At 42.9% G+C, this 15,679-nt stretch overlaps 2 protein-coding genes across 5 annotated transcripts in view; one reads left to right on the top strand and one right to left on the bottom strand.

Annotated features, from left to right (window-relative positions):
* Positions 1–10,808, top strand: part of LOC140119529 (interleukin-10 receptor subunit beta-like) — a 23,269-nt gene extending 12,461 nt beyond the window's left edge. Inside the window, exons 7-10 of one of the 2 annotated variants that reach the window (XM_072138668.1) lie at positions 603–726; positions 2,309–2,456; positions 7,751–7,908; positions 8,822–10,808. In XM_072138668.1, coding sequence (XP_071994769.1) covers positions 603–726; positions 2,309–2,456; positions 7,751–7,908; positions 8,822–8,935 — 544 coding nt within the window. In that variant the 3' untranslated portion in view covers positions 8,936–10,808. Of the gene's footprint in view, positions 1–565; positions 727–2,308; positions 2,457–7,750; positions 7,909–8,821 lie in introns of both variants that reach the window. The other variant, XM_072138667.1, reaches the window with a different exon arrangement.
* Positions 10,809–12,449: 1,641 nt separating this feature from the next.
* The window catches only part of IFNGR2 (interferon gamma receptor 2), a 40,458-nt gene continuing 37,228 nt past the window's right edge, over positions 12,450–15,679 (bottom strand). For all 3 annotated transcript variants that reach the window (XM_072138669.1, XM_072138671.1, XM_072138670.1), the window contains one exon: positions 12,450–14,614. In XM_072138669.1, the coding sequence (XP_071994770.1) occupies positions 14,468–14,614 (147 nt within the window). In that variant the 3' untranslated portion in view covers positions 12,450–14,467. The remainder of the gene's footprint in view (positions 14,615–15,679) is intronic.

Genomic DNA, 15,679 nt, shown 5'->3' on the forward strand with positions numbered 1-15,679 from the left:
ATAGATATGAGATAGATAGATAGATAGATAGATAGATATGAGATAGATAGATAGATAGATAGATAGATAGATAGATGGGAGATAGATAGATATGAGATAGATAGATAGATATGAGATAGATAGATAGATAGATATGAGATAGATAGATATGAGATAGATAGATAGATAGATATGAGATAGATAGATAGATAGATAGATAGATGGGAGATAGATATGAGATAGATAGATAGATAGATAGATATGGGATAGATAGATAGATATGAGATAGATAGATAGATAGATAGATAGATAGTAGATATGAGATAGATAGGAGATAGATAGATAGATAGATAGATAGATATGAGATAGATAGATAGATAGATAGATAGATAGATAGATAGATAGATATGAGATAGATAGATGGATAGATAGATATGAGATAGATAGATAGATAGATAGGAGATAGATAGATAGATAGATAGATAGATAGATAGATAGATATGAGATAGATAGGAGTTAGATAGACAGATTATAATAATATACAAATAATCTACAATAATATAATATTGAACCTGTTTCTATCTAGCAATCATTGGGTATCCAGAATTGAAGGTCTCCTCAAGGTCAGGATACCTTGATGTCAGTGTCGATGGCCCGTTTATAGGGACAAATAGAGAAACATTAAAGGAGAGATATGGCGAGATCACCTACAATGTGTTATACTGGAAGGAATCTGACCCTGAACAAGTACGTAATGTGTGAATGTGATTCTATTGCCATGTAAAGATTGTGAAGGTTCCATTGTTCCCTTTCCATAGACTCCTATAGGAATTGTATTTATTATGATCTCTCTTTGATCTGATAGGCCATCTTGGGAGAAGATTTAGCAGATGTAGGTTAATTGAACAGTTAAGGGATGGGACTTAATACTTAACAAAGAGAAGTGTTAGCACCCACTGACGTGTTTGGTGTAAAACAAGAAGACACAACGCTCTTATTGGTTGCTGTCACGTGAAATCAGACACAATCTCTCTCGGATCTTCCTCTCAAGAGCCTTTAACTGCAGGCATCATTCTCTGTGTTTGACAGTCTGTCTTGGAAGACCAAGACATATTTAGGAGAAGATTCAGTGTGACTGAAGAGTTTAGGGAGGGGGATTAGAGAAAGGGTTCAATATTTAAAAAGCAGAATGGTACCACCCACCGACATAATGCAATAGTGTTTTTCTCTGATCAAATATATCATTATTTTATTATATTCTCTTGTAACATTATTTTGTGCTAAGTTTTTTTGGAAGGACAACAGACATTTTACACTGTGACACACAATTAAGTTTTTACAAAGAGCTTTGTTTTAGTGTCTGCTCCTCAGACACTATCTACACAGCAGGGAAGCTGTTAGCTGTTAAAGCAACACTCCAGTCACAGCTAAGTCATTGAATTATACCTTGTGCCGGACCTGAACACAGGTCTGGCACAAGGTATAATTCAATGAATTAGCTGTGACTGGAGTGTTGTTTTAACAGCTAACAGCTTCCCTGCTGTGTAAATAGTGTTTGAGGAGCAAACACTAAAACAAAATTCTTTGGAGGAGCATGTCTCTAGGAATACAGTGAAAATGAGTCCTGCTCCTCCCTTCAGACCCTGCACCATGCATTATTCAATGCGTTAGTTTTGATCAGATTGTTGATGTAACTATTTCACTCCTGGTTTCTATTACTAATTCTATTCTCCACTCTATTCTATGCTTCCGGGCTACTTACTATTTATTACCTGTATGTACAGGCCATGCAGAGCTTATTGGATTTGCTGCTATGTTCCTTTTTTGAAAGGGCACAAGGGAAGTGAGGGAAGTATGTCATTAACTCAGTTCTAGGGCAAAGTTAGGGGAAGCTTAGATTTTGCTACAACTATGAAAACTACAACTACAAGTCTGGAAAATATAATAATAGTAGATAATTATCCACTTTATAGCTGGTTGTAGATACCATAAGATCCGCCATTGGCAATAGGTAGTAAAAACGGTTTAGCCCCTCCCCTGCACAGTGACCCTCACATGACACAGAGCATGCCCACTACACCCTGTCCGATTCATGTGTGGCCTCTTTATTTGTCCATTTTGGCTTCTGTACATTGATTATGATGGCCTGTTTTGGTGCTGAATGTTAATGCACTTTTATATAGTTATTTATATATATAATCACAAAGAGTTCAGCTGCACCAGTATAAAAAAAAAGTGGGTGCTCAACCCCCAGGTCAGTTAAATCCTCCAAATATACTTTATTTTTTATATCCTCCAACTATTTTTATTTCTCTTGACTTTTTACTAGATTTTCATTATAAATCTGCTACAAAATACGGATATTCTTGGTGACTTAGAGACATGGACCATGTATTGTGTGAAGGTCCAGGCCTATGTGCCGGAATATAACAGAACTGGCAAGTTTAGTCCCGTGACCTGCAGGCAAACCACAGAAGGTAAGTCCTGATTATATTAAATATACATAGGGTCACATTTATTCAGGGCGCCTGAAAATCTGGTCTACAAGCCCTGAAATAGGTGCAACTCCTGGCTGTGCACCAGGAATTTACCACATTACGCCAACTCCAAGTTGGCATAGAGAGGTGGGAAGGGGGCGAGTGTGGTGGATCAGTGGGTCAACATGGGTCGTTTCTGCCCGGTGCCTGTACACTATCTATATTCACAATTCTACGCCAGTTCTACGCCCCTGATGAAGCCCGTTCTGAGGGTTGAGACAAGTTTTCTTGTGTCTTCACCGAGCAGTAAATCATTCTTTTATTCCCCACATGAAACAGGAAGGTATAAATAAAACAAAAAAGCCAAATGCCGCCTTCGGTTAGGTGGCCTCTTGTCATGGCTGTCTGTGGACAATGGGTGGTCATGACTTGGTAGGTCAGCGGTGGTAACATACTCCTTCTCAGGCTCGGCTCCAGGATTCAGTAGGCCCTTGGGTGACAGAGCAATACAGCAATAAAAATTCAGAAACTAAAACAGTCTCCTGTTCCCTAAAATATTCCCTAGTTTATCATCCCAAACAGTCCCTCATGGTTATTTTCCATAAAGTTGCCCTTACAGCCTATGGATTCATGAGATACAGCCCCCCTACACACCATGGTCTCCTTATCTCAAGCCTTATGTTGGCCCCCCAGTAGCTCTGGGCCCCAGCACATGCCCAGGTATGCCCAGTGCTGGCACCGGCCATGCTCCTTCTGGTTATAGATCATGGATTAATAAGTTGTCCCTGATAGGTTCAGAGCTACATTACCCTGCACTACAGCCTTGCAGCGCTGGGGTCCTGGGTTCAAGTCCCATCCAGGTCAACAAAGACTTGTTTGCGTGGGTTTCCTCCGGGTCCTCCAGATTCCTCCCACACTCCAAAACATACTGGTAGGTTGATTAGATTGTGAGCCCCATGGGGACAGGGACCGATTTGTCAAGTTCTGTGCAGCGCTGTGTAATCTGTGTGCACTATATAAATAAAGAATTATTATTATTATTACTCTGTGCCACAACGTTATCCCTGAGCTGCCGGCTGTGTTTATATGATGCAGTTTGTAAAGCACGTATCTTTTCTTACTCTTCACAAATAGTTGATAACTTGGATCGCTCCATCACATACAATAACAATAAAATACATGTAAGTCTGTGGATATGAAGTTTAAAAAGAAGTCAAAAGTTCAGGGGGTACAAAGACTTTTGCAGCCTATTGATAACTAGATAGACAGACACACCTATAGGTAGAACAGGGCCTTTGTGTCTGCATTTTGCTTGGCACAGGTTGCAGGTGGCACTTGTGGTTATTCTTGGTATTCTGGGAATGTGTAACCATGTTCTTCATTAGATTTTTATTGCTTTGTCTGTGCAAACAAAACCAGTTATCCCACATTCTCTCCGGTCTGTTTTGTAGTATAAAGTATAAAAACTTTTGCCTAACTCTGCACTAAGCAAAAATAAGCAATTCTCTAATTAACTATAATTAGCTATCTGCAGGTATTTAGCAGCTATTATTATTATCATTAATTCCATGGAGCTGCACAATCAGCAGGGGGTCACATACATTACATTAAGACAAAAACAAGTACAAAATACAAAACTACAGCGATCAGTGGGAGGAGGACCCTGCCGTGAGGTCTCACTATCTATATGGTGGGAGATGGAGACATGAGGTGAGGGAGCAGAGTGTTTGAGTTGATTCTGAACAGGAGGGTTTTCAGGTTACGTTGGAAGGTTTGGAAAGTGGGGGACAGTCTGACACATTTTGGTAGAGAGTTCCAGAGTATGGGGGCAGCACGGGAGAAGTCCTGGAGATGGTTGTGAGAAGAGCGGATGGTAATAGAGTGAAGCTGAAGGTCCTGTGAGGAATTGGCGGTATTGGCTGATGAGGTCAGAGATATATGGAGGGGACAGGTTGTGGACGGCTTTGTAGGTCATGGTTAGTATTTTAAATTGAATTCGCTGGCAGAGAGGAGAAGTGAGGAGACAGATGGATTGGCCAGGCAGGAGAGTTTAGGATGGATTGGAGGGGCGTTAGAGAGTTAACTGGGAGAGTGCAGAGAAGAGTGTTGCCGTAGTCCATGCGAGAGATGATGAGGACATGGACTAGTAATTTTGTAGACGCTGGATTGAGGAAGGGTCGGATGGAGAGATGTTCTTGAGATGGAGGCAGCAGGTTGTAGCAAGGGGACTGGATGTGAGGCTTAAAGGATAAGGCAGAGTCAAAGGTGGCTCCAAGGCAATGGACTTTAGGGACCGGGGAGAGTGTGGAGCCAGGAATTGTGATGGTTAGGTCAGGTGGGAGGGAGGGAGGGATGTGTTAGGTGGAGGGAAGATTAGGAGTTCTGTTTTGTCCATGTTAAGTTTTAGAAAATGGGAAGAGAAGAAGGAGCACATGGCTGATAGACACTCTGGAATTCTGGCTATAAGAGAGGAGATATCTGGACCAGAAATCTAGATCCGTCTGTCATCTGCATATGAATGGTATTGGAAGCCATGGGTCTTAATTAGGTGTCCCAGGCCAGAGGTGTAGAGGGTGAAGAGCAGGGGTACCAGGAAAGAGCCCTGAGGGATGGGGGTGAGGTGAAGAGGTGGTGTGAGAGTGATAGACACTGAACGTCTGGTTGGAAAGGTATGAGGAGATCCAGGAGAGGTGCCCAGGAGGTGTATGAGGAGATCCAGGTCAGTGATACCGAAAAAACAAAGCATCTGCGGCAGGAGAGAATGGTCAACAGTGTCAAAGGCAGAGGACAGATAAAGGAGGAGGAGAACAGAGTAGTGGTGTTTTGTCTTGGCTGACAGTAGGTCGTCAGAAACTTTAGTCAGGGCAGTCTCAGCTAGAAAGCTAGAAGAGGTTTTACTTTGCCCCCCCCCTGCATTTCCATGTGCAACACCCTCGCCGATGCAATGGCGAGGGAGGGTTTGCGAATACGTCCCACCTGCATGTAATCACACTACACAACATGGTCCTGATAGGACATAGGGGTATTGCAGTGGTGAATCCTGCCTGGCAGGGCAGGAGTTAAGTATTTTGTATGATGCAAGATGCTATTGTCCAATGATTTGTGTTACATCCTGTCTTTTGTAAGCTGAGATGTGATTGGAGGAGCAGCCATCACTTGACCAAAGGGAGGTAATAAAACCCCCTGGCCAGGAATGTTCAGGGGGAATCCTAGAGGAGATCTTCTTTCAGAGAGATTCAAGTGTAGGAGAATCCTAGAGACCAGTGAATGAGTGAGCAATCTCTGTCTAGCCCATACCAGAGCAGGAAGAGCCTAGCCCCTGCCTCTGAAGAGTGGAGTCTAAGACTAGAGTTAGTGTAGTGAGGAAAAGGGGTATCATCTTACCTTTAAAGGTGATACCTGAAGCCCTACAGGACGAGCTGAAGCTTCCTACCAGGACACAGCTGCCTCCCAGCCTGCCCTCTACATCCAGGCTGGCGATCTACCTCCTGTGGCTTCCTCCAACTGCATCTCAGTACTCCACCACTCTGTTAAAGGCACGTTGCTGCGGTTCCTGTCGGTTCCAATAAAGAACTGTAAGTTGTTTTTGTTCAACCTCTGCCTCCGTCTGGTCCCTGCTACTACGGCTGCCCTCATCACAGGCACCCTTTCCACTACACAGAGACTCATATTCTAGACACCAAAGGGTTGCCCCAGGGAGATCCGCTATAGCAGCCTCCCCCTTATCATTTCTTGCCAACACCACCCTGCTGGAGACCTGCCAGGCTGTAGGACAGCCTTCCGGTTCCCCATACCAAGCACCGTGACACTAGCGTGCCTAGGCCGCAACCGCCAGCCACTCAGGTACTGCGGGCCCCGGCTGACTCCAGGCTCCGAGAAAAGGCTAGGCCCCGGTGGGGGATGTTGCACATGCTTTTTGGTTGTCATGGGAAACCGTATAGTACAGCTAGAGACAACAGGAGGCTTGTTGAGAGGGGCTGTAGGACCTGTAGTGATGCCACAAGCATGTGAATCATCACATGCTACAGGTCGTTCAATTACGAACATGCTGTCCTGCATAATTAAGTACTTAATGAGATGGCAAAGGACCTTCAGTGATGTCACAAGCATGTGATGATTCACATGCTTCAGGTTAGCCAATTACAAACATGCTGACCTGTTCTGGCTTCACTGTCCTGAGCTGATGTCACAACCTAGAAGTGCCCACCCACGTCACGAATAGCTGAATCTGAATCAAATGTTATATATATATATATCAGATATATCTCAGGCTAGGAAGAAGCCAGCAGCACGATACAGGTATCATTGGAACTGTTGTCAGTCTCTCTCCAGCTATTTTTTTGTCAGTAACTTTACGGTTCAATGACTTGACTTTGGAAACTGCAGAGGTGGATATAAGTTTTATTTTTTACTAAAATTAAGGTGGGCTACAAAAAGGGGGACATCAAAAAGGAGTCAAAAAGAGACATTATAAGATGGCAGGGTGACACAAAAGGGGCATATTGTGATAGAGGGAGATTAGGGCGTTAGGGTGGCTGAGTGTGTTGCACTTCTGCCTTGCAGCACTGGAGTCCTGGGTTCTAGTCCCACCCAGGTCAACATCTGCAAAGAGTTTGTATGTTCTCTCCGTGTTTGCATGGGTTTCCTCTGGTTTCCTCCCACACTCCAAAACATACTGGTAGGGTGATTAGATTGTGAGCCCTATTGGGACAGGGACCGACTTGCCATGCTTTGTGCAGGGCTGCGTAATCTGTAGGCGCTATATAAATGGTTTCTTTTGGGGCGATTTATTACAGCTTGCACGCCTGAAAAGCCGTGATTTGGTCATTTACAAGCCGGAGTAAGGGCACAATGCAAAATCCATCGTATCTTCTTCTTCACAATGTTTAAACATACGGTACATATAACTTATGCCAGAAACTATATCTCACTCATTGGGGTTGTGAAGGGTGGGCAAGGGTGGGCAAACATAAAAAAAACCATAACCTCAGACATGAAGAGCCTGGAAAAAGCAGGAAATGGTGGGAACCAAGGTACATATAGTATATAGTATATGGTAACGCAGTCAGTCGGAGGAGTGGGGAATCCTGGGTAGTGTCTTTTTCAGCTCCAATGGTGGTGTTGTCTTCATAACGATGGATCCTGGAGAACTTGGTTCATGTTATACAATCCCCTTGACATATTTGTCACCATGACATATCGCTGACCCTACAATCCCCTCCTCGTGGACTATGGTCTATACTTTTATAACATTTTATACCATCTGACAAATAACATTTTTCTCTTTTCTCCAGGCACGACGCCATCATGGAAAATCGTGGTGATATTCCTCGGAGCGATGGCCCTTTCGGCTGTTTTCATCCTCCTGATGGCCTTTGTCATATTCAAGGCCTACGGGATGATACATTATCTATTCTTCCCATCTTATTCATTCCCACAACATCTGAAAGAGGTTTGTAACTAACCATAAACTCCATCTGCTTAAATTGGAAAATCTTTATGGGAATCAGGTTGGACCATGCAGTCAGTGTAAGGTTTTGTCCCTGGATAGCTGTGTAGCCATACCATTATGTGTGTTAGTAGCAGCGGGACTGTGAAATATGGATTTATATTTCAAGTTTGTAGCTGGACTTGGTGTACTGGAGATTTGTCTTCCCACTGCTGTGCTCTTAGCTCTTAGTACTTGTAGGACCAGTATCTGGTTTTGAGTGTCTTCTTTGGCTTTTAAGTACGGTAGATATTTTTAAATGCTATCTGTTTATTTTCAGGTGTTCATAGTTTTTTAAAAATTAGTTATTCATATTAGAATGGATATTGAGTGTTTGTTTGATAGAAAGCCGCTGGTGTTACAATAATCTACAACGAGGCAGAACATAGACCTCTGTAGTGGCCGTGATCTGGTGCGGCAAGATCGCGGCCACAGTTACGTGTGAATGGGGCCTTAGATAAGATGTGTTGAGATAGACATGGGATGGAAAGATAGTGAAAAAAAGGCAGCACTCCAAAAATAAATATATAAAAAAAGGGATTTTTTTTCCATATGTAACTGCCTGTTATGTGCCTATATAGATTTTAGTCTGGATTAGAAATGAGTGGACCTGAACGTTAGGTTTGGCGTCCTCCATTCGGCAGCCCCACCAAATCCAGACATGTTGTTAGATGGGCTACAGAGAAACCAATCAGACAGCTTTACTTCCCAAGCAACTAGGCATGGCTGTGATTGGCCAGATGTGTCCACCTGACCAATCACAGCCATACCTAGGGGTTTAAAGCTGCCGAACCCAAAGTTCAGGTCCACTCATCTCTAGGATGTTTCACTTTTTTTGTGTTTGTGCTTACATTGATTGCTTTTGCCTCTCTTGTAGTATCTGAGTGGACCGTTCTACGGCGCCTCATACCTACCCCCTCAGCCCGGCGACGATTGTGGAGAGTCAAGTGAGCAGCTGACGTTCATATCAGAAGAGAAGGACGCGGTGTGAAGGATAGCTTTTACTTACCTCACTCCTTTTATTTATTCCAGAATTGGGGTCCTCTGTACAGTTACAATGTACAGGGCAGATGGGGGTGGGCAACCAACGAGGTCTCCTCTTTTAGGGAAGCATTTTGAACATTGGGGCTCCATTTCTCTATTTCTGCCCCATTTATTAGAATTTCATCAAGTTTGATGACCCTGGGAACATTTGGTCAGTGCCCCTGCTGGTCAGATACTTCTGTTTACATCCTTTGTGCCCCCCAGGGGTAGTTTTCGTCAGTTCCAGCCCTAAAATCCCCAGTTGTGTGTTGGATTTCCTGACATTGTTATGGATTGACATTACAGATAATCTGTGCAAAATTAAAGGGTCGTCTTTTTAGGACGACCCCTGTCCACATGACCTACCAGGGAATATGGATGTGATAGAAGGATCCCTCTATATCAGCCAGCATCATGCCGGTAGACCCTGTGTGATACTGGTAGACCTTCTCTGTTCATGTCATACTTGTCAACTCTTCCGGAAATTCTGGGAGTCGCGTGAAAAAAGCGGACACCTCCTGTTGTCTTTAGTGTGATGATCTCTCAAGACCATTGGAACGGTTGTACATTCGTCTAATACATTTTGTGGGTTGCTTCGGGCACCTTAAGTACCAGTCATGGGTCAACAATGGCATATACGGTACCCCATATGGGGTGTGGCTTAGATAAAGGGGTGTGGTGAACCCGAAACTCTTCACAGTGATCCACATGCTACTCCCCTGTGTCTAATTTGCAGAATTTTGGAAAGCATGGGTCACGTACTACATGGATAACCATTCATTGGATTGGATACCATGTTATGCCATGTCTTACCTGTTAGTGGTCACTACAGCGGGCTCCCAAGCCGGACCCGATTTTAGCCAATAAGATTTGCTATGGTGGAAAACTTTTTTGGGGAAATCTTCAATTTATGATGGGGGAGACTGCTCCTGTATATGGTGTCTCTGATATTTTTGTACTTTTTACTTACTTTACAGATACTTATATTACGCTGTTTGTACCTAGAAGGGTGAAACAATTAAATCAATCTAAAAAAAGGAACCAGAATGTTCTAAAACTTTCCCCCAAAAGTATTTGTTAGAAGAAAACACTTCTAACCCATCCTCATCTCCCATGAGCACTGCCATCAGGGGAGACTCTATATACATAAGATGGTCGGCCAATCCCACCAAAATCTTTGGTTTTGGCTAAAAAATATCTGATGTGTCTGGTTTTCCTAAGAGGGAAAGCCTCAAGACTTAAAGGGGATGTCTCGGGAGGTTTGGAGCCCTTAGGCAGCTTACCTCCATGCAGCTGGGATTTAGGGTCCCAAAACTTTTTAGCTACCACATTCCCGAGATGAATATTTAGTGCTCCGTTTAGTGTACAAGGAGTCATCATCTCCAATGAGCCTTAATCACAAAAATTTCGGCAACCTCTGTAGCGCCCCATGCCGAGAATATCGGAGCTGAGCTGGCTGGGCTGGTTTTGGTGCAATATGTCTGACCATCGCTATTACAGATCCTATTTTACATTTTGTCTTACATTATTGTTCTCCAACACATTTTTAAGACATTTCGAAGATGTTTCCATCTCAGATCTCAGGAACCTGAAAGTTCTGATGTTCATTGAGGTCAATGTCATCCTGGAGGAAAGCGCTACCTTTCTGGGCCACAATATCTGTATGATGTTCAAATTTTTATGTGGGTCTCCCAATTTATGGTTGAAGAACTACAACTCCCAATCTGGTTGTAGAGGAGTCGTAGTCTGAAGACCGTTGTCCTAGACATTCCAAATGCCTTCAAGTTTTAATATATAAATGCAAAGTTCTTAAGGGAGTTGCCATGATTTATACGTAAAAACAGCGCCACACCCGGCCATAGGCTGTGTTTGGTATTGCTACTAAGTTCTTCTAAAGTGAATGCAGCTGAGCTGCCTGTTGTGATGCTGTTTACCTAAGTCCTGTACAGTTTCATGAATATATTGTATATAGAGAGGAGAGGACTCAACGTTCAGGATTCCCGCTGGCCAATCAGATCCATGGCTAGTAGCTAGTTTGCCAGACCGGATTGTCTATCGGCTACCCATTCAGCAATACATCTTGGTCAGACCCTGAATCGGAGCTCCGGGTCCTCAAATCTCTTGTTGTATATTCTTTTATTTGTTGTTTATGCAGTTTTTTTTATTGCCTTTTATATTTTTTTACACCTTATAATTATTTCAGAAAAAAAAAAATCAATAAAAAATATTAAAAAATGATTTTTATGTGTACACAGTAATATGTCTACTAAATAACGGCAGTCACTTATTTAGAGATGAGCATCGATTTATAGATTTCATAGGAATCTGCTGATTTTCCGGCAATCAATTAAATCCGAATTTTTGGATTGGACGAACCAATGTTTCTCCAATTCTCTCATCCTCTAAAACAAAGGCTTTTTTTTATATATAGGTCCTTTAGTATCCCATTTTAATACTTTTCCTTAAATTTTTTTCCCTATGTTTAGAATTAGCATTAGGTTTAGGGTTAACCCAAATTCTAACCCTTATCCTAATGATAACCCTAATAAAAAAACTTTGTAGAAAATGAACCAAACGAGTGAGTTTTATATTTTTATGTGTTTTTAGAGGACTATAGGGGGTTATATACAAATTTCCAGAACAACTGGATCAACATGGGTTTAGACCGATTCGATTCTGACCCTACAGATTCTTTGGAAAAAATTTTTGAAGCTCAGTGTCTTACGGGATTTACCGGCCGATCCTGGAGCTGCTCAAGTGAGCCCTACATGTCAGTCCTGTCCAGCATTTCGAGATTTCGGTCTGGTCAATCACACAGATTCGGAGTAGTGATGTGAATTACGGTTCTTTTTAGTGAGCTGGATCATTAGGCTCCGCTCACTAAGAAGAGCTGGCTCTTCTGGCTACCTTTTAAATATATAATAGGGAGCCGCAGTCTCCCATTCCACACCACTTTTAACCCAGTTTTATCGGGTTAAGAAGGGGCGTGGTGAGCCAATTGGGGGCGGGGTTAAATGAGCCATGAGCTCAATGCAGGAAGCCGACTCACATGGTTCACATAGAAGAGCCGGCTCTTAGAGCCGGTTCATTTTTGGACGACACATCACTAACTCAGAGCAAAATGATCGGAAAAACACCCAGCCATAGTCCGGATAGAACCCAGACGAGTTCTAGAATGGCTGGAGCACCTCCACAGTGATCTCAGACATATATGTGTCCCCGAAGTACAGGAACATACTGCATCATAACTCGCTACAGTGCAACAAGTTAGTTTTATATCGCAGTTGTCAGTCGAGGAAATGTGGCCTGCCCGGCACATAGACTATGTCATAGTAAACGTGTTCTCTCGTTTGTCTCTCGTTGTGTTCTATCGATGGATGTAATGAAACGGTATTGTCTCTACCAGATACAGGGGGATGTGGAAGGTCTTTCAAATCCAAACAACCACCATATAGAAAACATTTTTATTCATTATTAGTGCATTTCCATTGGTTCATTTACACAGGTCAAGTCAACGACTTAAGATTTAGCCATCAAAAGTTTCAAACCATCCAAAGAAAACTTTATTAGTCCTAGGAAAAAAAAACTGGAACTTCAAAATGCTCCAAGAAGGGATCAATTCAATGTACGATATGTACACAGGGGACCTGATTGTGGAGACCAGAATAAGCGAGCGGTGTCCATGTAGCAGCAATGTGGCATCTTCCAGGGCTACAACCACCAGACCAATATGATCTACAAGCCCCGGCCACTTCTTACAATAGAATAGTGCAATATTTTTTTCCCTACTTTATTTATGGCTCTGTTTAGGCATATTGTAAGGGCATTAATCTAAGGAGGACACTCACAAGTGATGATGTAGACCAGACCTTGGGGTTACAAAGTCCCCCTTTCCCTTTTTAGTACCACTTGGTCTTCTGAATGAATAATGACCTCCACGAGCCCCCATGGCAAAGGACCCATCAGTCCCTAGAGGAATCAGGACACATATCGGGATGCTAAATAATGCTAAAGAGGCTTTGAGCAAGTAACACAAATTTCAGAAACATGGCAAAAATTCTGTAAACAAATACGAAAACTCTTGAATATGGCATCTGCAACCAAAGTTACTTCACAAAGGTTCTTTGAAGAGTTCAGTAAAGATATAGGCTCAACCATAGAAGCTTCCATATACTGAATAGAGACTGTTGATGGAGACTGTTGATGTTCCTCAGAGGTTTCTTGTATCAAGGAGTAAGGAAAGACATTTCCAGCACTTTACAAAATCTGAAACCATCGGAAGGTGTTGGGAAAAGATAAAGGGAACCGGTCAGGTAGATTGGGACCACTAAACCTCCAGCATGATTTTGTATAACTGGGTTTAGGGTCCTAAACCTACTCGTCACACCTATGCCGAGAAATCTGGGTGGTGCGGGTCCACCATGATGGGTCCGTATGAACCTCTACTGCACGCGCATTTCTCAGGAGGTTCAAGCCGACCCATCCAAGTGGACCCATGTCTGGCCGAGACTGATCAAGCTGTCCGTGTTGTCATGAATGGGAGGAGTAGCTTGCAGCTGACTGGATGTGAGATTTCTTGAATTATTCACTCGCTTTGACTAGAAGCTTTGTGACACATTCCTTTCCACAGGATTTAGCAATAGTCACTCGTCTTCTTGAACATTGACCTGTTCCTTCTCGTAAAGGTTCATCCTATCAGAAAACAAGTTACCCCAAGCGTCTCTTATCTAATATACTTTTCTGATTCCCTCAACCAAGACTTCCTTCTCTTAATCATCACTTGATTATCTGAAGCCTTGTATTCATCACTTATTTACTAGAGTTGTGTCCATCTCCTTCCAGCTGGTGGACCTCACCAAGTCCAGACTCCACCACCTGGCATTGAACTCTCCTTCCAGCTGGTGGCCCTCACCAAGTCCAGACTCCACCACCTGGCATTGAACTCTCCTTCCAGCTGGTGGACCTCACCAAGTCCAGACTCCACCACCTGGCATTGAACTCTCCTTCCAGCTGGTGGACCTCACCAAGTCCAGACTCCACCACCTGGCATTGAACTCAACTCCACTCCTCCACCCAAGAAGGTCTACTCTTCTTTTGAAAGCCGTTGCTTGGTGGTCTCAATGATTATGAAGTGGAGAATAATTCTCAGACCAGCAGGTGGAACACAAAATGTAAAACATTGAGAAACATGGGACCATCCTACAAACATCAAAGCCCCTTAATCACGTTGATTCGTCTACAGTCAATAACCTGAGATTTACAAAAATGACAAGTGTCCCACATGTGTAGCCCGAACCGTGTGGTTCTCTGTCATCGTCAGTAGAGGCGTCAGATAAAGTCCAGCTACTACAGATAGTCCTTGGCACATACTGGCGCTTGTCCTCCACCATTAACAAGAGGTAAAGATGTGTTAGCACTGAACGTGATGTGGCAACTGCACAAGCTTCATATCTGATCTGCAAAGTGTGAGAGGTCATATCATTGGGCGGTCAGGGCTTCTTCAGGTTTTCTCCACCAGGTTGGGGTCGTCACACGTTCGGTTATCTTCATTGTCGATGGTCAGTTCTAAAATCGAAATAGAATCCAAACGTTCTTGATTGGAATCCAATCCTGCCTCATCCTGGATTGCTGAAGGATTCTCTAAGAACTGGAAAAATGATAATATCAATATTTACAGGTGTCCTCTGAGAATTTGGGTGTCGCTCCTCTGGCCTACGGGTCCTCCCCCTCACCTGCATCACCCGATGCTTTCTGACGTGAAACCCAATTTTTTTACTAACCTCAAAACATTCATGGTGCTACATGAGGAAGGGAGAGGAGGAAGTGGAGGGGTGTGGACATTTGTCACTTCCTGGTGCTCATTTGCATATCAATTTAAAGGGATTTCTCAGGACAAAAGGGCAGTGATTATTCTTACTAAAAGTATATGACAAGTCAGTTAAAGGGAACCCGTCGCCAGATTTCACTCCGTTAAACTACCAGTCCCATCAGGTAGGGGATAAAATGTCCTTTGTAGAATTTCCTCTGTTATGTGAAATCTCAACCTTTTACTTATAAAAAAATTTCCCCTCAAAGTCATGTGAAAATGAGCTGAGAATTATCTAAAGCAATAAATGACTAGTTTCTGCTCATGTTCACATGACTTTGGAGGAGATTTTTTTGGTAAACGGGTCAGATTTCACATAAAAGAATGAGTTTGAGAAAGGACATTTCATCCGCTTCTTAAGCGGGGTAGTAGTTAATGGGGTAAAATCTGGTGACAGGTTCCCTTTAAAGGGGTTGACTTGCTTTCCAAATCGATATATAGCTCTACATTGGAAAACAAAATTGCCCCATATTCTGCATCACACAGACAGGCACATATTAACAATGTGTAATGCTTCATTTCCCCTCTGGGGGCGCTGCAGGGAAACTGAACACTTACTTCTGGGGTTCCTCAAAGACTACAGGTAATTGCTCAGGCTCCCTGATGGGATTTGTTAAGAAATTCTCCTTATCAAAGGCAGAGAACCCCTTTAAGATAAAAATATCCCTTTATGGCGGGAATGACCCCCATGGATTATGAGCTAAAAAGGTAAAACATGACTGTACTGAAACTTTAGTGATTTCATACATTTAGAGAACCCTTGTAGTAGTAGAATTTTCTATATTTATCATATTTTTGGGACTATAAGCGCACAAAAAATCCTTTGATTTGCTCAGAAATTAAAGG

The sequence above is a fragment of the Engystomops pustulosus genome, chromosome 2 (assembly GCF_040894005.1).
Source record: "Engystomops pustulosus chromosome 2, aEngPut4.maternal, whole genome shotgun sequence".
NCBI lineage: Eukaryota > Metazoa > Chordata > Amphibia > Anura > Leptodactylidae > Engystomops > Engystomops pustulosus.